The 25,000-nt window shown below is 33.6% G+C and overlaps 1 protein-coding gene across 1 annotated transcript in view; it reads left to right on the forward strand.

Annotated features, from left to right (window-relative positions):
* The window catches only part of LOC144964198 (integrin alpha-PS1-like), a 96,948-nt gene that overhangs the window by 22,549 nt on the left and 49,399 nt on the right, over positions 1 to 25,000 (forward strand). Inside the window, exons 3-5 of the mRNA XM_078898180.1 lie at positions 3,800 to 3,906; positions 6,738 to 6,823; positions 24,672 to 24,845. Of these exons, the coding sequence (XP_078754306.1) occupies positions 3,800 to 3,906; positions 6,738 to 6,823; positions 24,672 to 24,845 (367 nt within the window). The remainder of the gene's footprint in view (positions 1 to 3,799; positions 3,907 to 6,737; positions 6,824 to 24,671; positions 24,846 to 25,000) is intronic.

Here is a 25,000-nt window from a genome sequence, read left to right on the forward strand (position 1 = left end):
CTCTCTCTCTCTATCTATCTATCTATCTATCTATCTATCTATCTATCTATCTATCTATCTATTTATCTATCTACACACACACACTCGCGCTCACCCAAAATTGCTTATTGCACATACGTCATAGAAGTCTCATTTATTTATTTATCTTATATTATATATATATATTTTTTTTTTTTTTTGCGGCATGTTGCAAAGTAAGTCCGTATAAATTTAATCGCCTCTACAAACAAGTCAACTGCCTTATGTTAATCTACCGTTAAATCCATTTGTTGTAATTGTGAAACGGAAATGAACTGTAAATACATGATACAATGAAAAAGATGATTTCACAGGGATGCCCTTTTTTAAAAAAAGGCTTTGCGCGAAATATTTATATATATATGCTCTTTACGAAAATTGTTTAATGTTTTTAAAACATGAGCAAAGGGCATCCCTGGTTTGATTCATTTTTAGTCCTACTATCCGTGAAACCGTGTTGATTAATACAACACTTTGGCGTCCATACCAGCATTGAAAAAATAATGCAACTATTACGATTTGTGTTATTTCTTGTTTGTCAAAACATTTGATTAACATATCTCAGGACGAAACCCCCTTCCTTAATATCATTAGTTAAGCTTGATTTCTACAGATATCTGCACGACCACTTGTTGGACAATCGATCGTATATTCGCATGATTCTCTATCTTGCTTTCCTGGGTACTATATTATTTGAATAAATGGATATAGGCTAGCGAGAAACCTTTTTATGCGTGCTAAACTATTAATATTCATGTTCTATTTTTTTTTTTCAAACTATATAGAATGCCGTCAGGAGAATCGCTGGTGTGTAACTGTAATCCATTGGTTTGTTATTACGTTCAGTTTCACAGAGAGCGAGCTAACCAAGTTGGTCACTGAACATTATTTTTGTTCTTATCCGCTCAATCGTCGTTTGTTGAATGAGATCTATCGCTGACTATCTTGTTTCAAAAGGTCCGTTTGCCTTCTCTTTTTTTGCCCACCATTGTGTTCGTACCAGCGACATCTATAGCGGTTCATACAGACCTGTTTTCTGCAAACCGCTAGTAGTCGTGCTCGCTGTTTTTGTCTGATTATTCTTATGCAGTTATATTTTTTACATAGTTTGGTCTACTTTTTATAGTTGGTGTCCTTGACGGCCTTTAATGTTAGGTAGTGAAACCTTGCTTTTTACCAACCCCCCCCCCCTCCCCCCTCTCGCTTGACGATGAGCATGGACTTCTACACCTCTCTCCCCCCTATTTTATACTCTTAAAAGCTCACATTTTAAAAAGAATTTGGCCAGAAAACTCGGTTCTTCAAGTATTTATTGAAGGACGTGCGAGATTTCTGGCAAAAATCTGTCAGATTACGTCAGAACTATCCTTTCCGTGTTGTGTTGCCTGTATGTCCATTGTGCTGGAATCATACCATCTGGGTTCTGCTTGGCTTTGCCTGCAAGGAGGGACAATCCAATAGGCTAATGGTTTTTTTGTTTCTGCTTGTAATGCTATAATAGATTTAAAAATTTAAAGACATCTCCCCATGACATTTTTCCTTCGTCATTGTCAATTCATAATAAAACAATTTGGGTGCATGTCTTTTGACGGAGAACCTGCAGATGGTTCCAGTCCATAACTGCTGCTGTCAGGAAATATTGCTCTTGGGTCGACTTGTGATCTTTGTTGAACATATACACTCTTCCTTCCTTATATTATTAAAGTGCTCGTCGACTTGGCTCTATGTCTTTCAACAGTTTTTTTTTTTTTTTTGGTCTCCGTTTTAAAATAAAAAAATTTTTTTTTTACTGTACCTAAATTTCCTTAAACCAAACTAATTTGTAGGTAGTTTTTAAATTATAAAAACACTACAGACTACGACTGTTGACACTTGTTAACTTCTTTCGGCCTACTTCTTCCATTTGTGTGTGTGTGTGTGGGTGGGTGTTTGTGTAAATTTGTACAACATATTCTATACAGTGTGTTGCCGGAGCGAGAGACTGATACGAAACCACTGTGGTGTCAGGACGCGTGTCTTCTTCAGCAACCGTCACGGATCAGTGCCCTCGTCATGATATCCAATTTATTATTCTCTCTCCACCAACACTAACTTGTTGCTAAAAATGGTAAAGAATCACGGCTCCCTTAAAACTAAAAACCCGTTTTGGACGCTATGGAAAGAATGCGAGGCAACACGGTTTGGGATCGTGCGTACTGCAACTATGCAACTACGCAAAGCAGATGATGATTATGATAATGATGATAAGGGTACACGCCATAAAGGAATAATGAGTAATGTGTAACAACAATCGAGTTCTAATTTCAGTCTTCTGCTCAAAAAAAATGGTTATATTGACCGATTTAAATGAATAGCAGTTGTAAAGCGGAAAAGACGTTTTATACGGTGTACTTAAAAAAAAAAAGAACAGTCCTGATGGTTTTCCGCGGAAATCCGCGATTTTGGAGACAGGAGGAATTTCCTCCTTTTCAACCTCTCCTGTAATTTTCGCAATATCCCGCTTTTCCGCTAGTTTTTTATGAAATCACCATTCATTTTCATTTCAGCGAATCTTTCTAATCTATAAATGATATTATGTGAAGACATCTGGACTGGGTCTATCAATGATAGCTTATAATTTCTGTTGCTGTAAAAATGGGGGTTAGAGCCATTAAATTGGGGCGAGTGGGCAAATGTTCAAATATTTCCTCCTTTTTTGACTTTTTGTCACCATCAGCATTGTTTAAGAGAATTAATTTTTGCTCTTGACTTGAAAGTGATTGTTTTCTCTCTTATTTTGTGTGTGATTGTGTGCTAAACACGTTACACTCGCATGAATTTTTTTTTTTCATGACTTTGCTCAACTTTGTAGTCACGTGCTCTCTCTCTCTCTCTCTCTCTCTCTCTCTCTCTCTCTCTCTCTCTCTCTCTCGATAATGAAAGCATATAATACTTCTCTGATTTAACAAAACAATTGTACTATAGTTTGTTTTGACCTAGAATGGAATATTTTGCTATAATGAAGATGTGGTAATTGTTTTACCCAATCATTTTTAAACGCGTTTCTCAATTGCATATAATAAGTTATTTAGCTTGTGTCGATATGTGAGCCTACCATGTGATCTGAGACTAAATTTAAAACACAGTGCGGGTGGTTAGATGGGAGCATCACCCTTGAATCATATACCTATGATGTTCGCATGAACGATCCGATAGTGATGTCGTTTCTTCTTCTCTTTACTAGCCTATCCTGCTTCTTTGGTTTGTGATTGTATTTTTGACAGGGGATATTTTTTTTTTCTGTAAATCTTCTGCCTGTTTGTTCATGGTTATTTATAATTTAGCTAATGATATCTTTAGGTTATGATTTTGATTTACATTTGTACTATTTTTGTTAGATTGCTTGTTTTTTTTTTGTTTCAGCGGTCTCTCATATAACCTCAATTGTGTTGGAAGAGACCTGAAGCAACAAACAAACAAAAAAATAAAACACAGTGATAAATGTTATAGGTTGCTCTTGGATCTATTTCTGTACTAAAATGGAACCAGCTCCATTTGTACTACCTCTTAGTAGGCACAGCTTATTGCACGTACTTAAGAGTTTAAAAATAACATTTTGACCTTCCCGTCCTTTTTCTTTTCTTTTTTAATTCTGATATAGCCATGAAAAGAAAAAAGTGTCACAAGTCTTGCAGAACTATGTATTAAAAGACAAACAAACAAACTAAAAAATAGACATGCAAAAAAAATCCATAAAAACTAGCAACGAATTTATGTTTTTATTTTGATCTTTCTCTGCCAGATTTTTGATAGGAGCTCCTAAACAAGATGGGTCAGGAGGGGCCATATTTCGCTGTGATGCTTCCTCGTCATCCCCTGACTGTCAAAAAATAGTTAACAGTGATTTTCGTGAGTATTGATATTGTATGACTGAAGCAATGAAGTGTTAAAGGAATAGGTTGTAGTTCCACTAGTTTGAATTTGTGCATTTTGAATTAGCAATTTTGTCCATATAGGAAGGAATATACCCAATCGTGACCCACCGTCTCAAAACATGTCAGGATGAATCATGGGGCAGCGTGGCTCAGCGGTACGGTCTTTACTTCTTTACACAAAAGGTACCGAGTTTGACTACCCGCCTCATTGTGTGGCTTTGAGCAAGTCACTTTGTGGTGCTTGGGTTATTCCAGTCCTCCCTTGAAATGGACCATAAAAACAAATATCCCCTTGGGGATTTTTATTTATTTTATGAATCAGACCGTGAAAAGTGAGTTTATAATTAAAATTATAAGAAATACGAACTTTGGGGTCTTTTGCAATGTATGAAATTGTATTTATTCTTTACCATGAAGAATGGAAATCAACCCCAAGTTTCATGTCTGTGTCTAAAAGTTCAATTTCCAGCACCGTCTTATTTTATCTTAACCTAGCTTTGTATGTTCAGCAATTAGTTCATGACAATGTATAAATCTTTGGCGGAGTTGTCGTAACAATGAAGTCATGGGTTCAAACCCCCATCGCCGCAAAGTTTCTATTCTCTATTGTCTTTGGGTGCATTCCTACTCACTTCGTTTCTTGGTATAAATCTGTGCGAGCTAATACGACGATGAATGAAATTGACATTTTGATCATTTCCATTTTGGATCAATAAAGTCTATCTTATCTTATCTAACTCTGGTACTAACTCTTCCTGACATAATACCTCTCTGAGACCTTTGGTCACAAGTGTGCAAAACTAAGATTAAGCAAACAGTGGCATCAGTTATATTGTTTGGATTACATATATATTTTGACTCGTTTGTGACCTATCACCTCAAAACAGTATTTAGTAGTGCGGGGCGGTCCTTGGCAAGCTTAAGGACCACGGTCCTACGGTCCTTGGGAAATGAAGACCGCAAGGACCGGTCCTTTTCGACATTGAACATTCCTGAGAGACTGTTGGAAATTCGAACCGGTTTGACCTTTGAGACCGTGGGATCGTTCATTCTTGAACCGTTAAAGACCGCTACACGATGAAAACCGTGGTCTACAGGAGTAAAACACACGGAGTAGTCACACTCATTTCAAATTGTAACCTAATTAGAGAAGAGGGGTGATGCCTTCTTTATTTGCTCACCGTACTTCATTGTTACTTCGATAATTTAATAAAATTTGAAATTTATCCCCATTAACGGAGATAATGGCATCGCCCAAGGCGTTGATCGAGTTGTTCGTGGCGTTGATACACACACGCAACTCCTCCCCCCACCCCCCCCCCCCCCCCCCCCACACACACACACATTAGAGGGCAGCGAGCATTGAAGAGTAAGAGAGAGACGTGAAGTTATAATAAGAGGGTGTGGATGAGGTAATAAGAGGGGTCGGTGGTGACTTTTCGCCAGATCTAACAAACTCAGCTACCCATTCATTGCTGAGTAGACAGGGATTCAGAAAAAACTCGACTGCACCCGGGATCGATCTCTGGCCCTTTGCGTATAAAGAGAGTGCTCTATCAACTGAGCTATTGGGGTCCCCAAATATTCTATTGGACTTTTTTAAAATTCAGACGTTATAACTGGGTTTTTTGGAAGGAAGAAACTAATGAAACTCATATTATTTGATTAGTAAAAACACCAAACGAAATTTTAATATTATTGTATTATTTTAAATGACAACACTGCGATAGAAAGGAGTGGTGACAAGAGATGGACAAAAGAAAACAAAAAATCGGATTTGCTACTTGCTAGGTTCGACACACACACACACACACACACACACACAAACACACACACATCTTTAGTAGTCACATACATTTCAAACAATAACCCATTAGAGAAGAGGGGTCATGCCTTCACCATAGATCATTGTCATTGCGATCATTATGGTGTAGTAAATTTTGAAATTTACCCCGTATAATGGAATCGTCCAAGGCGTGCGCCTCCTGTTCCCCCCATCTCACACACGAAAGGGCGGTTTGCGGAGTGGAGGTTGGTGGTCGTCTGCCTGTATGGTCGTCTGTGTCGTTTAGTGTATGGCAAAGGGGGGTGGGTGCGATTAATTAAGTGGGATGGGTGGTGATTGGTGGAAGATAGGCAACCGAAGGCAACGAATCGCTGGGGAAGTAGTAGGCTATGGCGCGAGACCGTTGAAAGGTGATAAGAAGTGAGGACCGCCGCCGGTCTTCCCCTATGGGACCGGTCTCCGGTTCACAGCTAAAAGACCGTGGGACCGCCGGTCCAGACCGGTCTTCAGCGCGGCACTAGTATTTAGATGCTGGAAGTAACATTTAAGGCCAACAGTATGGGATAAGATTGTATCAACATAATTTTTTTGCTTGATTTTCAAGAAAATCTTTAGTTTCAATTTTTTAAAAAGTGGTTCCTCAGAGCTATTCGGCCCAAGGACCGGAGTTTATCTCAGTTTCTATACCGTGAAATGGACAATAGCAATTGCTTGCTACCCTTTGGATAGGATACTATTTTATTGTAAAGTACTTTCCACCATATCTAACAGACCCACCTACCCAATTACTGCTGAGTGGACAGGGGTCAGAAAGAAAAAAATATCTCGATTGCAACCGGGATCGTTCTCGGTCCCTTTGCATATAAAGCGAGCGTTCTGCCAACTGAGCTAATAGGACCCCTGGCTAGATAAAATATAGTTTCATAAAATATATATATATCAACATTTGAGCATGTATATTATTCTCCATTTAATTGACAATACGTCATTTTACTACTCCACTTTATCATCTACAACAGCTCCTAAGGTCAAATCGACAGAACTTGTTGACGATCAATGGCTAGGAGTGTCCATTGCCTCGCAGGGCTCTGGCAAGAAGGCCGTGGTAAATAACTCACCAAAACTCATTATCCTTATTTTTTTTAAAAAATAATACTCATTTCATTTTGTTTAATCAGCCATCATTGTTATCATAATTCTTCCAAGTCATTTTTATTGTGTAGACTGTAATGTGATTAATATTAGAGGTGTTGCGTGGTTGGTTGGTTGGTTGTGGAAGTAAAAGGTAAAACGGATACACAAGAGGGATAAAATTAACAAGAGGGTTTTATTCATTAATTTTTTTTTTTTTTCAATGTGTCCTAACGTGAGGTGTTTAACCAAGCTTGGGTGCAATTTCCGCACAAAAATGTGTTAATAACATATAAACAAAGGGTTTTTATGATTTCCGTAATAATTATTCCCTTTGGTATTGGAAACATACACATCTATAAGAGAAAATTATGGTTATTTTGATTTAAAATATTGTCATAGATTAATAATTCAGTGTTGTGACTCATAATCATAAGCTGACATTTAGAAAGCTTTTGTAAAATTTAAATTATGCCATATATGTGAATAATCCTAACCTTATAAGCTCTAAGTAAGTAAGGCAAAGAATCATGATGTCCAAACCATTTTAAAACCAAATTGAATGCGGCATAATTTTTTTTTTTCGCCTTTTTTTTTCCTTCTTACTTTTATCAAAGCTCTCACTTCCATAAGATTAAGCTCTTTTCTCTTAGCTTTTGTGTAGTTTTATATATATATATATATATATATATATATATATATATATATATATATATATATATATATATATATATATATATATATATATATTGCAGCGGTAATGAAAGCAATACTGTTTGGAAATCAGTTAACCATCACATCTCCTATACTACAGCGGCTTTATTCTTGAGCAATTAGTTCTGAAAACGTCTGCATCTTAATATTTTCTTCTGTCGCCAAAGAAGCTGTTTTATAATTTACTTTAATTAGTATATCATATCATTGGACACAGTTCTATTGCTTTTTATTTTTGCAGTATAATATTGCCATTCTTCAGTATACCATGACTTTCTCTGCCTATTGTGTATAGTGCATGCATCAATCTGTTTAGTTTCTTATTTCTTTGTCTTTTTTTTTTTTTTTTTTTTTTTTTTTTTTTTTTTTTGTGAAATAAAAATTACATCTTTCGGTCCAGCTTAAGACAATCTTTATCATTTTCTTTTATTAAGGAAAAGAATTATTCTTCACTCCATTCTTTTCAGCCCCAAACTGTGTATCCTTCTCGTCTTTCATAAGATTACAAAAAAAACAACCATATTCAATGAATATTGTATACACCTCCCAGATGCTAGATACCACTGCCTCTAGTTTATTATTCTGATTTTTTGGATTTTTTTTGTTGTTAAAATGTTTTTTTTTTTTTTTTTCTTTTCTTTAACATAGGCAAGTGTGCATTTCTAATCACCCTTTTGTGTGTGTCCATCTGTATCACCCTTTCTCACCCATTTTCATCATATGAAAAAAAAAAAAGAAAAAGAAAAGAGATATTCATTTTAAACATTAAATCTATCTTGTAGATAAATAGATCAGAAAAACGTCATGCATAACAATATTATTATATTACAGTTGTTAAATGAATACACGAGCACTTTTATTTTCACTGATTTCTGCATATTTAGTTTTCTTCTGTTTGTATTTGAATTACAGTTTTAATTCACTGCTTTATAATCCACAGCTTTTTTGTAGTAGATACAATGGATTGAAAAAATCTTACAAATATATCATTTGAAATTATTTCTTCTTTTTATAATATCATTGTCTTTCGGTAGAATAATAGAAGCAGGGGAAAAAGAAGTCTAAAATCAGTAACATTTAAAAAATTCTTTTTGGTTTATTTCATCATGATAATTAGTATTATTATTAATTTTTTTTTTGTTTGTAACCAAAATGCTAATTTATATTAGTTATTTTTATTTATTTATAAATGCCCTAATTTATAAATTCGCTGTTTCATTTTTGCCAAGTTGTGCCCAGTGGTTTACCATACCATCCGCTGCTCACATCTCTTCAGTTATCAGTCCTGGACCTTATGATGGGCATGGGAGAGCTAAAGTCAATTAATTGGCTTTCTTTGCCCTTTATAAACGGTAATTAACTTGCCTTCTCCAAATTCACAAAGACGATGACAGGCCTTATGGACAATAATTCATTGACCGTCATTCATTTCTATATTTTAGGCCTAGGGGAAAAATTACAAATTTATTTATTCAGGTTTAAAGAAACTTTGTTAATATTATTATGTTTTCGTTGAGTTTGTTATGTTTTGTTTTGTTTTTGTTTTCGTTGCTAGTTGGAAAATAAAAATCACCAAATTACGATACTAATTTCCCAAAATTTAAGTATGATAAATTTATCTCTGTTGGTCTTTTAACAAGTATGTATTTGAAAAGCATGTGATTGAACATTTGTGTTGTCTTGGCGTTTGTCATTTTGTCTCCTGAACGTCTTATGTATTTTAATTGTCTTGTCACCGCTGAAAAAACTTGCAAACTTAATCCTCCCTACTTGGCTTGAAGTTAAACCAACCCTCATCTTAACTTGTAATATACTCTTCCACTAAAAAAAAAAACAAAAAAAAAAACAACTAAACAGCAAGACAAACAAATACACAAACAAACAAATAAAAATATACCAAGTACAGTCATAGGCGGTACTTGTAAGGTTGCTCAATTGAGACAGCTGCCTAATCAGAATATTCTCTATCTGTGACTGATTTTTGTCTATATCCATTTCAACTTGTAACCACGATACCCATCAGTAAATTGGAACACCTGAAACACTTTCTGAACTTAATCAGGTTTTTTTGTTTTTTTTGGTTTGAAGGGGGGGGGGGGGGGGGTATTTTATAAATAAGACAAAAACAAAACAAAAAATCTCCATCAATAGAAATAAGGATGGTACTATTCAGTGTTTTTATAAGTTCACATTTAATGCACCGATGACTATTTTTCAATGCAATCCATTTCATCCTATTTACTTTTTAAATTGAGCATCTTTTGATGCAATAAATAATTAATAGGGGCACATGTAATGATACAATTGGTTATTTGTTTTTGACAACACGTGCTGCATTGACTGTGGTGGAAAAGGTCTCGTGTGCCTTCAATTTATATTGGATATCTTATCGGATTGAGTGTAATGATATAGTCTTTCTATTTTCTTCACACTTGTCATCATGCCACATGCTTTGATGTCAACAATCGTGAAAAAAGGCAACATTTTAGACAAGAAATTGAAAGAAACCGTTGTAGCACCGCTGTTATGGTTAAAGATACTGTAATAGTCATGTGTGTTGTTATGAGATGTTTATTTCAATAATGAAGGCTGTCTGCAGAATCAATTCATTAAATTGTTGCACAATTGAAATGATTTCAGTGCAACAGTGCTGTTCCAAAACGGTGACTTTGACTGCACTATGATGGTTTTCTTTTCAAAACAAAATAATAACAAACAGAGTATTTAAAAATACAAAGAATTTGTTTAAATAAGAGAGAAGAAATCGAAGCATCATACTTTTACATTACTGTATTAACAGTATTATCTCCAACCATTTTCATATTTCCGTTCATTCCTTTAGATAGAGTTATGCCTAATACCTACCACAAATTGATAATAGCAAAACGACAAGCATGAAGATGAATACCTCTAGCTAGATAGTTTTTATTCAGTCGCAGTCTTCAAAGAGATATGGTTTAAAAACAGCATGAATGTTATGATTGCCCCAGTTGCTTTTACTTTGATAGATCCTAATTAATTTGGCATGTGTGTTTCAAATATGTAAGTCGCAGATTGGCATGGGTTGAGGATACTTTGCAACTGTCATTCCAGTCTTAGCAGTTGACAATAATGAATGAAAGAGAGAGAGAGAGAGAGAGAGAGAGAGAGAGAGAGAGAGAGAGAGAGAGAGAGAGAGAGAGAGAGAGAGAGAGAGAGAGAGAGAGGAGAGAGAGAGAGAGAGAGGAGAGAGAGAGAGAGAGAGAGAAGAGAGAGAGAGAGAGAGAGGAGAGAGGAGAGAGAGAGAGAGGAGAGGAGAGAGAGAGAGAGAGAGAGAGAGAGAGAGAGAGAGAGAGAGAGAGAGAGAGAGGAGAGAGAGAGAGAGAGAGAGAGAGAGAGAGAGGAGGAGAGAGAGAGAGAGGAGAGAGAGAGAGAGAGAGAAAGAAGAAATTAGAGAGGATAAGCAGTAACACGAATTCGCATGCTTAGAGAGAGAGAAGACGAGAGAATGAATGAGAAACGAGAGAGATGAGAGATGAGAACTAGAGAGAGTAGAGTGAGAGAGAGAATGGTAAAGAGAAGTAGAGAGTGAGAGATTATAGAGAGGAGAAAGAAGGAGAGAGGAGTTGAGGATAGAAGAGAGAGGAGAAAAGAAGAAGAGAGAGAGAGAGAGAGAGAGAGAGAGAGAGAGAGAGAGAGAGAGAGAGAGAGGAGAGAGAGAGAGAGAGAGAGAGAGAGAGAGGAGAGAGAGAGAGAGAGAACAATGAAACGAAGAACAAGAGAGAGAGAGAGAGAGAGAGAGAGAGGAAAACGAATAAACACGACAACAAGAGAGAGAGAGAGAGAGAGAGAGAGTTTTCTATAGTAAGGAATTGGAAACCAAATTTCTGTATGAATTTGAATGCGAAGGCCTGCAAAATCTAGCTTGTTTTTTTTAATTTTAAATCTGCTATGAACTCTTAATTTTGATCTTCTACCATGTCACTATCAAAGGGGTTTTCTACACATTAGTTATTACAGTGAGAAAATATATTGATAACGGTAAAACGACCTGAGTTATCCAAATGTATTTTTGTATGAAAGTTCAATTTATTTTAAAATGAGCATTTATATAATGGAATATCCACTAAGGGTGTTCGAAGCGCTTTACAAGGGGTCCTTAGCCAAGACCGGCCTAGTACTATGAAAACTTTTTTGGCTCCAGCTACAGAGCTGCATAGGTCTCTTTGACTCAATAAATCTTGTTGAAAAGGGAAGTTTAGTTCCTTACAACCTATAACCAGGACTTTGGAGCATTTTTTGACCATGCTGAGAGCAAATTGCTCATATTTGTAAAGCTATTTAAAGTGAATGTTTCTTTTTTTCTCTCTTGGAAACTACGAATTTTTGAAATTTGAAGTAGGCAGCTCTGCTACCAACAGCAACACTTTACATGCAGGACGAGACTTGACCCCTGATGGGCAGTATTACAATTTTACAAATTTTAATGGATTAAAAAGTTTAGTTTTCTGGTGATTGAATTCAATCTAACTTAAGGATTAAAAGCTTTGGATTTACCCATAAATGTGCTACAGGCTTCAATCAAGTCTTGATATGGCCAAAAGCAAAATTTAAAAAATGTAGTCTATGAAGGCCATTAGGTTCTTGAAGCCGATCTCTAGCATTATTAACGACCCTTAACAATTGCTTACCACCCTTATGCAAGTAGTTTCCACCAGATTTGTCAAACCTAGCAATTCAATCACTTTAGGGTGAACAAATGGGTTTTGAAAGATCCACACCCTTTACCTTTACCAACACCCGAATGCTTATTTAATTATATATGTTAACAACAAAAATTCATGAAAACATGTTAGCATTAGTGCTGTTGAAAACTCGACGAATACACATGCACAAGCATACTTACAAACACATAGCTGCCAACTGTCCTGATAAAATCGATGCTGTCCCGATTTGGCAATCTGAAGAGAAAAAAAAAAATTGTACTGTTATATGTATGGAAATTACCCTTACAGGTCCCAGGATTATGCTCTTTTGACTAACAAATTAAAACAAGGAACATAAAAAAAATCTCTAAATCTAGATTATATTTATAAAATAGTCCAAACAAACTGCTGTTTTAGGTCATGATGGTATTGCGCATAAGGGTGTCTCAATTAAGTGAAAAGTTGGCCGCTATGCACATATACCCACAGAGAACGACACACTTACACACAATAAAGTACTAAAACTTTAAATTACTTCGTTTGGATATTGACCGGATCCCTATTTTTAGGTTTTGTCAAATAAAAAAAATCCTGTTTCTAATAATTTTATAAAATTATAATAATGACACTCCTCTGACATGTTTTCCTTCTCTCGACTCATTCAACCACCTGCTTAATTCACTGACCAATGATATATTAATTTTTCTATATTGGCAAAATAAAAAGGAACTATGCAAGCAGCTATACTTTTTCTAAACACATTCTGACTACAAGTAACCGTTTTCAAATGCTACATAATAATAAACAAGGTGAATTTAGCATTGCTCACTTTCGGAGTCCTATTTCTCTCAGTGTTATGTTTTGAGCATGTTGTACTGAGTTTACTGCTGTTAATGCATCTGTTATCATTTTGTGAATGTGTCAGTGTTTTAATGTTATATGTCAATTGTGGAATGAAACATTTCAATACCTTTTTTCGTGACTTATTTCTGTTAAATAAATTGTCTTGAAAATTAAAAATACACAATAAATCTATTTTTTTAAAAACAAGCAAAAAACAAAACAAAAGCAAACCATGAAACAATTTAGGCTTCCTTTAAAGGGGTCCATTTCACAATTTTCACTTAAGACAATCGGTCATAGCTTCCATATTATTGTGGTAAATTTTGAAAAAATAAGGTTAGAGTAATTTGTATATCTAGATTGTAATGTTATTACTACTTGCATGTATCTTAGCATGAACTCACTCTTGCTTTCTTATAACACATTTAACCATTTTCATTTAACTTTCCTCTGCATGTTTAACTAAAAGCTCTTTAATTATATCTGCATCTCATTGCTGTTCATAATGTCTATGACAATATTAATGGGGTTGATTTTATTTGGCAATGCTTATCACTATAACTTCTCACTAACAAGTTTCTTAGCTGCATGTGATTTTAAACTTGTTTCTGTTTCAAACGTGATTTATGAACTTGATAGTATGATGTATATTTTAAATGATAAAATCTGTTATTAGGAAAGGTCATCCGTATGTTTTTTATTTTATTTTATTTATTTATTTTTTTTTTTTAATTTAATTTTTTAAAAGATTCTAACTCTGAATGAATGCCAAATTATATAGAAAGTATCAAGTATATGAAGTCAAAGTCAGGTATTGTTTAGTCGTTGTTTGTTATTAGTTGTTCATTAGGTAAAAAAATATATACATATTATTGATTATCATCAAATTATTTTTATTGTATATATTTTGTTATACAATTTTAATTTTAATTTTATTATGGCATGTGGTGCATAAAAGGAACTGATTGGGGTCTTTTATTTTCAAGTCACATCGCTATTTTATCATTCATTTATTTTAAAATTATTTTTAAAAAATAGATTAAGAAATAAACCACCATTTCATGAATTCAGTCACATTGATATTTTATCGTTCATTTGTTTTTGAATGATTAAAATCAAAATAATACATAAACCACCATTTCATGAATTCAGCATGCTATTTTTACAATTTTTTTTTACATTATGGAGCATTTATCATCATAGAGAAAAACTAGTTTTAATTTTGATAGCTGTAATGCTGTCATTAAATGAATTTCAAAAGATGCTAGAAAAATATACCCGAAATTATACTCAGAAAACCCGCTAGAAACACTTAGTGTTCTTATTGATGTCATTGATTTCGATTCATCCTATTCGAAATTATACAACATAGATGCATTACCTTCCCCACAGTAGTTTTAACAAATAACCAGTGACGTTAACTGGAAATGTTTGTGCTTGTAAATTGTTAAGTGACTGCATGTTTGTTCATGATATCTTTGTTAAGAAAATAGGCATTGTCAGGCAAATTGAAACCTTGTTTTGTACTTTGTATGATATATTAAATCTAATATAATGACTAAAGAGTGTGCTGTGTCTTTGTAACCCAGGATGTGTTTTTCCCAATATTCTTTGGCTGTCTGGTATCCCAGAATTAATGTATTTGATGCCAAAGAAACTCTTGTTCCGTTTGTTTTACCAACATCATGTTTATTGTTCTTGCAGACCGTGTGACAGTTAACCATGGATTTATTGAATCCATTTTTCTGTCCATTTTGTCATTTGGCTTTGATTTGATTGACCTTTGTTATTGTTAATTATTTGTATATTTTCCACATAACATTTGTTTCATGTCTTACGTTCTGTGTCCATGTTTTGTTACCAATCGTCATTTGAAAATAGAGTTGTTAGGGTTTTGGTATTTTGTAAATGTAATCTCTGCAATTGATAAATTTCAAGAATAAGATGATATAAATGTAAGTTTGTGTCAAATTGGTCAGTTTTTGGTCGCATTTCCTGAAAAGGGCACACATAATCTTCACGAGGGAGGAAATAGAATAATAACATTAAATGAAAATTTGACATAGGAAAGGTAAATATAAATGTTTGACTTCTTCAAATAAAATTCTGTTAGTTCTCCACTCTTATAGACTCGATTGTGTTCTTGTTGGCTTTAAAAAAAAGAAAAAGAAAAGATGATTGAATTATTGTTTTCAAGGGTATTTCATGAGGAGGCTTATGTAAAGTTATTGTCTTTGTTGTGTATGATGCATACATTTGTATCATTTGTGAATACGTCTATCCAATACATATGCCTGCACCCATGTATATGAACTCAAGGATTTCATCCGTTGAAGAGATTATGATAATTAAAGTCATCTTGCAATTGAATGCATTCAAATAATTACTCTTGTAAGATGGGATCCCGATCTTTTGTTGATTATTATCATTGTTCAGCTGGCGAATTGAGCACACTTTTGTTTGGCTTGAGAGGAGAATATTTTTCCATGTTTCAGGTTTAGAAATGGTGGTCAGAAGGGGTGAGGTTGGTGGCACGTGTCTCATGTGTGATTCTTGTCTGCATAGGTTTCTACGTAATGCTGCAAGTTCTATGTGATCTTTTAAAAAAAGTTAAATTGCGTAGATAATGGATAATGGAATTTACATCACCTCAATATTGGGTGAGAATCCTGATAACCAGTTGAATAACTTTGTGCATTTGACGACTTTTTAAATTTTATCAGACAATATTGTTTGAATTGTAACATGGCTAATACTGGATAACAAGCTAGAAATAGATAATCAACATAGAAAATTTGTAGGAGATATTTTTTTCTTGTTTGTTGACAATCAGAGAAGACTTCTCTGCCAGTGTGTGTTCCAAAATGAAGGTCTTACTTTGTGATGTACGTAGCTAAATAAAATGTTTAATAATTCCGTTAACGTGAATTTAATTTCACATTCAATGAAGTTTTCTGTGATGTTTATAACTTTTAATAAATAATGTTAGATGCAAAGAATTTCATGTCAATGAATGCTTTAAACATGACACTATTGAAAAATAGTTTTCATAGCAATTATAAACAAAAAAAATGGATGAAAGCTACGTGAGATTTCAGTGATATTTGCTTTGTAATATTGAAATGCATTTCACAGGATGGAGCGATCTGCTGAAAATGCTCAGGAATGATTTTTTGTTTTCTTTAAGAAAAATGCAGCTGAACTGGTTTTGGTTTTTTGGCTGCTGGCTTTGTTTGAAAATTCTTGAAAATAAATAGTATAACACATCAAAATTCTCTGTGATGTCTTTAGCTTTATTTTGACAGTTACTCCTCTGAGTTCACAGAGTTGTTAAAAATGTTATGAAGTCTGCTGAATATCTCTTTGAGATGTATGGACATCGTATAATTGAAATTGGATTATGATTTGTGTGAATTTTTCAATTGGTAGCAATATTGACGGTTTTAATGAATGAATTGATACTTTTTTGTGATCTTAATCTAAGTATTTCATTATATCTTTCCAATTTTTCATTATCATCAGTTTCTCACAAAATGTAAGGCCTTTATTTTGGAACTTTCCTTATTATTATTATTATTATTATTATTATTATTATTATTATTATTATTATTATTATTATTATTATTATTATTATTATTATTATTATTATTATTATTATTATCATTATCATTATCATCATCATATCATTATTATTATTATTATTATTATTATTATTATTATTATTATTATTATTATTATTATTATTATTATTATTATTATTTGTTTATTGATTTATAATTTTTTTAAAATTAATACCGATGGTTATGATGATCATCAGCATCATTAGCAATGCTAGTAGCATATCTATAGTACTATAGGCCACTCTCAGTTGAGTTTCAACTTAGTCATTGGTAGCCCTACAACCATCAACAGGATACTAACTCCAAATCCCCTCATGATGAAGACATTTTAAGCACCACAAGCTTTAACGTCAATTAACATGCTCACAACACACAAACATATTGTTTAATGTCCGATTTGCACATTAATTAATATTTTACTATTTGATATTTCTGTATTTTTGTCATTTCAACGTTAGAAGTGCCACTGCAGATAACAGTTGAGGGTAGCATTTTAAATCTTTTAATAGATAACATTTTTGCTCATTGGCTCTCTTTTGTTGTCAATTTTCTTTTAGGTCATTAATGCGAATATGTTAATGTCTTGTGTTGTATTTCAGTGTTTATGGCAATTTTATTTTTATTGCTGGTAGTGGAGTTTACAAGTGTTTTTTAAAACTATTTTTCCATCATGTATTTTTCCTGTGGGCAATAAACGATTCTTGTCACAGTTTGTAGTTGGTCTTTGTTGCCTTCTCCGTTTACAACATTGCCATTCTTTATTCAATGTTGATAAGGGAAAGTCTTCTTTTATGGGTATTTTATAATTGGATGTGCTAATTATTTCTCTTGATTTGTACTCACATGATAAATGGATATACTGTTGTTGCTTTGTCCATCATCACTCAAATTTGCTGAGAGTGTAGAATAGTCCACGTTTTCGAAAATACTTTCTTTTCTATGTTTAGCTTCATATTGCTGGAAAGCTTTATTTGATTTCCAGCAAACATATTTTGATCTAAAACGCTTCATATTCTTTTGTTTCTTGATGGTCATTCATTGTTAAAGAGAAAATTTTTGTTTCAAAATTTGTCGTTTGATAATCGTTGTTGCTTCCGATTTATCTCATCACCATTCAATGTTCTTTGACTAACTTGTGTTGTCTATACTGTCTGTTACATACGTTTTAAGAGAGTAGATAGATTTTTAGTTTCACTCACTTCATTCAATTATTCTATTGCAATTCACCTTAAGCATTAAATCAAGTAGAAATAAAAAGAAAGTGTCAGAGAATATGAATACACAACACCACTAAAGCCAGGATGGGTAATGGTTGAGACAGTTTTGCTATCTAGTCCTACAGGGTTTTGGTCCATTGAACCAGAATCAGAAACTGCCTCGTTTAGGGCAGAAGTAGATTTTGATTGAATGAGATTTTACAGTGTAATCAACTGTTATTTCTTTCACATGGTCTAACAAATTAGAGGTTACTCATTCTTTTACCGCTTGAGACATATCTTAATTTTTGAAAAAGAAAAAGTCAAAGCTTTTGAATTGAATTAAACACTCCTAACTGCTTTACTAAAGTGTCTCCAAGAGAACTCATAACCACCTCGGGATAACCTGCTATGGCTTATTTGTTATGGTCGTCTTAAAGTCTGGGGGGAAAAATAATGTCCACTCTTGACAGCTTGGTGCTCCCACTTGATTTCAACATTCTTCAGTCGTTATGAAAAGACTGCGTTATCTTCACTGATCTCAACGAGTCATGGTTTCAACATATTTAAAAACAAATCAAAGCAACAACTAAAAAGCAGTAGCAAAAAAAAACCACCTCAACAACAACAACAACAACGACAACAACAACAACGCCAAACAAGAACAAAATCATCCTATTTTAAAGGTTATTATGCTATTTTTCTTTAAGTAAACCACCTGACCCATTCAGGATGAGTATTAATGTTGATATGCATATCCGAGAGAGAGAAAAAAGTCCAAAGAATCATGGTACTTTCCTGATAATCTGCAGTGTATCTTTAAAAGTCTCAAAGTTGCTCAGAAGCTTGATACCAAGCTGGAAGGCTGTTCGATAAGTGGAAAGTATTTGGGAAAAATGAGTAAAGATGACTTTCAACATTGGAAGAATATTAGTGATAATAACTGGGTGGGATTCCTGGCCTCCCATACTGGGCAGGTAGGTACTTTCTGTGTCTTCTATCCCCCTATATCTGTTTTCCAACTTGCTTTCTGTCTTTGTCATGGAATGAGATTACTTGGTTTTGTCCTGGTTCTGGCTGAGAGGGAAAAAGTCAAATGTTTAGTTAGTTTTGGAAGATGATATTTTTTCCCTTGTAAATCATCTCTCTGTTACGCACTGTATTATGTTTTATTTACCTATTATATATGATTTGTAAACATTTGAGTGTATTCCTCTTTGTGGGGACCTGAATGTGTCTGAATGAGACTTTTGGGTGAACTCAAACTAAGTACTTTGATAGTGTACTCTTGGAATCTACATCTGTTTCCTATTTGAACCAATTCTCCTTTGTCTTACCTTTTCTTGGGTGCTTTAATTGTAATTCTAGAACTTTTTACTATCCCATTTTCTTCCTTTTTACTGGCACTGATATGACCTTAATGTGTTGCAAGCGCTGTAAAGCCCTTAGAAAAAAAAGTGATAATAAGCTGCTAGAAGCTGTGAACTGTAAAAAAGTGATAATAAGCTGCTAGAAGCTGTGAACTGTAAAAAAGTGATAATAAGCTGCTAGAAGCTTTGAACTGTAAAAAGGTGATAATAAGCTGCTAGAAGCTGTGAACTGTAAAAAAGTGATAATAAGCTGCTAGAAGCTTTGAACTGTAAAAAGGTGATAATAAGCTGCTAGAAGCTGTGAACTGTAAAAAAGTGATAATAAGCTGCTAGAAGCTTTGAACTGTAAAAAGGTGATAATAAGCTGCTAGAAGCTGTGAACTGTAAAAAGGTGATAATAAGCTGCTAGAAGCTTTGAACTGTAAAAAGGTGATAATAAGCTGCTAGAAGCTGTGAACTGTAAAAAGTGATAATAAGCTGCTAGAAGCTTTGAACTGTAAAAAGGTGATAATAAGCTGCTAGAAGCTGTGAACTGTAAAAAGGTGATAATAAGCTGCTAGAAGCTGTGAACTGTAAAAAGGTGATAATAAGCTGCTAGAAGCTGTGAACTGTAAAAAGGTGATAATAAGCTGCTAGAAGCTGTGAACTGTAAAAAAGTGATAATAAGCTGCTAGAAGCTGTGAACTGTAAAAAGGTGATAATAAGCTGCTAGAAGCTGTGAACTGTAAAAAGGTGATAATAAGCTGCTAGAAGCTGTGAACTGTAAAAAGTGATAATAAGCTGCTAGAAGCTGTGAACTGTAAAAAAGTGATAATAAGCTGCTAGAAGCTGTGAACTGTAAAAAAGTGATAATAAGCTGCTAGAAGCTGTGAACTGTAAAAAGGTGATAATAAGCTGCTAGAAGCTGTGAACTGTAAAAAAGTGATAATAAGCTGCTAGAAGCTGTGAACTGTAAAAAGGTGATAATAAGCTGCTAGAAGCTGTGAACTGTAAAAAGGTGATAATAAGCTGCTAGAAGCTGTGAACTGTAAAAAAGTGATAATAAGCTGCTAGAAGCTGTGAACTGTAAAAAAGTGATAATAAGCTGCTAGAAGCTGTGAACTGTAAAAAGGTGATAATAAGCTGCTAGAAGCTGTGAACTGTAAAAAGGTGATAATAAGCTGCTAGAAGCTGTGAACTGTAAAAAGAGATAAACATAAATGAATATAACAGCTTAAAAAAAGAACAAATACCAAGCAGAAGACGTTTCAGGTTTAAAACCCTTCCTAAACCAACAACAAAAAACAATTAAAACATAAATACATTACTTAAAAACCCAGATAGACGTCAGAGACAAAAAAAAAAAGCACGTCCTTTCTATAATATAGAAATATTTTATGATATAGTCTATCCTGCACCAATCTTTGGGCCTCTTTTTCGCTCACGAAGTGCCGGAATTCGCGTCAAAATATGGGATGAAGCCGTTTCCTTCGTATATGCTATTTTAAAAAATTAATTACGACGCTGTTTATATATGACTGAAAGTTGGCACACAGTTAGAAAAAAGGTCATTTTAGATTATGTCAAGCGACAAAACTCGTGCGATTACCAGAAGACCGTTAAAAATAGATTTTTACTCTTTGGAGTAAAATATTTCTAAAACTACCGGGCGTGGAGGTTTTGTCGCTGACAAGGTAATACATGAACATTTCTTCTTTTTGGTTGTAAAATTTCATATTAATATGACAAGTACTTTTCCCGTATTTTACAAAACACCATCCTAATTTGCTCTTCAAGTTTCAATCTTTTAATCCACTTATTACGCAAGATACAACGAAAGGTCGAAAAAAAAATGCTGCAAAAGCGTCCCATATTTTCGCGTTTTTTTCCTCTTTGCGGGTCATCCAAATTAATGACACCTTTAAAACTGTATAACTTGTTTATTTATGAATGGATTTTCAAAATTCAAAAACATTTTTACTCAGTGGAGATAGGGCTTGGATTTTAGACAAAAATTTTCCTCAAAAAGAGAAAAAAACATTTTTCATAGTCATTGCTCTATAATAAGATCTTGGAATGTAAACAAAAGGATGCGTTTGCTTGGTCATTCCTAACCTATCTCAGTTCATTCTTCTGTCTGTTTTTTTTTTTTTTTATGGTTATGGCTTTGTTCCCAGACTGAATATCCAAAATCCAGTGTCGATTTAAATAAGGTATAGCAATTCTTTTTATTCATTTTGGGCTGTTTGATGTGTTGTGTTTGAGAAATCTTCGGACGAAATTTGCCTACTTTCATAAATTTTTATTTTGTTCTGTCCAATGAAGTTTGCTATCAGTGATAATTTGTAAGTATTTTTAGGGTTTAGTTTCTTTCAGATTTTGTCATGAGTGATGGAATTAGATTATATTGGTTTAGATATATATGGGTAATTCTTAAAACCTGCTATTTTTCGGGATGGAATTCCATTTACCATTTTCCCCATTGTTGCAAAATATCAAGGTCTTGTTGCAAAATTTTGTTGTAGTTGTCAGAGTATATTTGTTTGCTAGAAAACATCGTCAGTGAATAACCCTAGTTTTGTACTTGGAGCCAAATATTTATCAATGTTGTTGATGTCAATTAGAAAAAGTAATGGCTCTAAAACTGTTTCTAGAGGTAATCCTGGTGTTTCTGGTATTTCATTTAAGTTTGTATTCACTATTAGTGTTTGGATTCTATTCGAAAGAAATGAATCAGTCCAAATACGTGCTTGTCCTGAAATTCTATACATTATAAAATTTATTTGTGGTCATCTAATGTCATTAAGAGTTACACATCCTAGTTCACAATGATGTGAATTATCGTTCTTGCCAAGTGCTATTCAAATATTTGCTTAATATTCCTTCTTGAATTATTTGATTATATGTGATCTGCCTATGGAATGAGTGTATTGGTGAATAGGCATCATCGTGTTTAATATTTTGTTTACAATAAATATTAATAGATGATTAAATTGACAACAGATAACTTAAGTTTGTTTATAAATAAAAGTCATTTGTCGTCTATTTCATCAAAAGCTTTAGAGAAATCTGTAAGTACTGACGCAATTTGGCCTTTGGTGCTGAAGTAGTTAATGTTTGTTTTCAACTTCTGTTTTGCCTAAAGTCATGCTGGATGGTATTTAGATTTTTGTGGCATTCTAAATGGATGGTCCATAGAATGACAGTGTATTACATGTCTGTTTGACTGAATCCTCTATTCTATTTTACTCCAGTTTCTTGATGTTTGATTGCATCCAGCTGACGATTTTGTTTGATTTTTTGTTTCCTACTCAAATGACCTTTAGAGACTTAGAAAATAATTTTAAACTAATCAAAAAGAGGAAAAAAAAAAAGCACAGAGGAAGGCAAGGAGACTACAAATGACTACTAATTCATAATTGATGAAACAGACAGATATGAAACAGGATGGTTAATTCATCACAAAGCTCAGGCTTGGGCTGAAGTAACAACTTTGTTATATAAAGGATTAAATGGTCTTATACCCATAGGGATACCAGTAAATCAATACCAAATAAAGTCTGGTAAAGTACACTTAGGCAGTGGGGTATCAAAATGTTGATATTCCTCCATCAAATGTTGACAGTTATTTTTACTCATTTTCCCCAAATATTTACCATTTATTGAAAAACCTACCTGCTGCTATCAAGATTTTGATCTACATTGAGACGTTTAGATTCACTCTTATCAGGAGAGTACCATAATTTCTTATTTTCCTATTGGATATGCACATGGGCAGTAATATATAGTCTGAGTCAGTCTGTTTATTTGAAGAAAAAATAAGAGGGAATCTGTTTGACTATCATGTGATGCTTGTTATATCTGTTCGTTGAACCAAAATGAAAAAAAGAAAAAAGCAAAAAAGCAGGGTGTCTGCCAAGGCAAAAGAAATACTGGCCTGATGATATGGCCTTATAGACATGTGAATTATATCAATATTCTGTGTGTGTGTGTGTGTGTGCGCGCGCACGTGTTGTTTTTCTTGTTTTAAGATTGATTGTTCCTTTTTAAATTAAGAATCATCTTGTTTGTTATGTACAAATTTTTACTGGTTTTAGTTCTCAATATGATCAAGGGTAAACAAGTTCTAATGTTTTATTCATTTTTCATTGTGATCTTGAACTTCTCAAAATCCGATATGTAGGACTTGGTTTGTTTGTAGTGGTTTAATGCTCTTTTCTGGATCCCGTCTTCCTCATTTTGGAAATTGAATAAGTTTTACACTTTTTCTATTCTACCATGTGAATTTTGCACATGTTGGACGAAAGTACGTTCACTTGTAGAAACATGTGAATTAAGAAGATTTGGAACTTTTTGTTGGTTTAAAAATATGATTTCGCCTTCTTTATTTTGTAGCTCAATGAAATAATGCATATAATTCAAGTACAGCTGCATCTTTCCCATTTTACAGAATTATTCAGTTGTTGGTCATTGGCCTCTTTAGCTCCTCTCCCACAACTGTTTGGTGCTCATTTCCCTATAATTAGCAAATCTGTGTTTACCAAAATCAGCAAGTCAGTATCTGGTAAAGTATAAATAAGATCATATGACCGTTACCTCAAAAATAAAAAAAGAAGGATATCAGTGTTTCATTATTTTCATAAGAACTGATTTGATAAGTAAATAGTAAATGATAACTTACTGAATAAATAAATAGGGCCAGATCATCTCTTTTCCAAAGATAAAAAGGTTTGGGGTTTTGTTTTGTTTTTGCTTTTTTTTTTTAAAGACATGAAGAATGCTCCAAAATGTGTTAAACTCATTAATTTACTCATTAACTCGATTTATTCATTTATTTGTTTCAAAGTTTTAATCGCACCAATTAGCATGATCATAGCCATAACAAAGTCTTAAATTTGATTTAATTTGTTGTTTTTTTAAAACTAAAATTTCTAAAAAAAAAGATAAAATAAAATGGTTATTTTGATCAGTTTAAAAAAACCTTTTAAAATTTTAAAAATTTGATTTCATTAATTTTTATCACTTCTTTTTTAAAATTCTTTTTTAAGTTTCATTTTGGAGATATTTTCTTTATTTGGGATTTTGAAGAAAAAAAAGACATTTAATTTGCTTAGGGTAGGGTCAGCTGAATGCGGCTTAGTAAAATGCTGTATAAAAAGAATATCTGTGATTGTCAGAATCGAATATTTTGATATTGACCAAATATATTTCATCAACACCAATGAAAATGTTCGTATTTATGCACCATGTGACCACTGAAAGAATAAAGAAGTAAGGAGTTGAGACGATATGGCAAGATTAAAAGTGGCTTTTAAAAAAATTAGAATCACATAATTGGCTCATAATTGAATAAAGAATAATGTTAGGCAGAATTGAATTAGTAAGGATTGACGGTCGATGAATGTGTCTGTTTAGGCATGTGCCCATCGTTACATCAAGGACAACGCAGCTCTTGGTGCCTGCTATGTGTTCACGCAGGCCTTGGATGAAACGAGATTTGACTTCCAACCCTGTGATAAGCTCCCCATTAAGCAGCATATGAAAGACTTTGGTCTCTGTCAGGCGGGTATGTCAGCAGCTATTGGTCAGGTAAGCCACCTCACACATACTTGGCACAATGGATACTCGTTGATAAAATCCCTGTGCTTACTCAATTTATCTTCCTTTCTCCCAACTCTATCCCATCTGCCTTGAAATTGTTTGTACATCATCTACATTACTCTGGAAATGCAAAAACCTTTTAG

This window comes from Berghia stephanieae, chromosome 2 (genome assembly GCF_034508935.2).
Source record: "Berghia stephanieae isolate SIO BIC M18660-M18661 chromosome 2, UCSD_Bste_1.3, whole genome shotgun sequence".
NCBI lineage: Eukaryota > Metazoa > Mollusca > Gastropoda > Nudibranchia > Aeolidiidae > Berghia > Berghia stephanieae.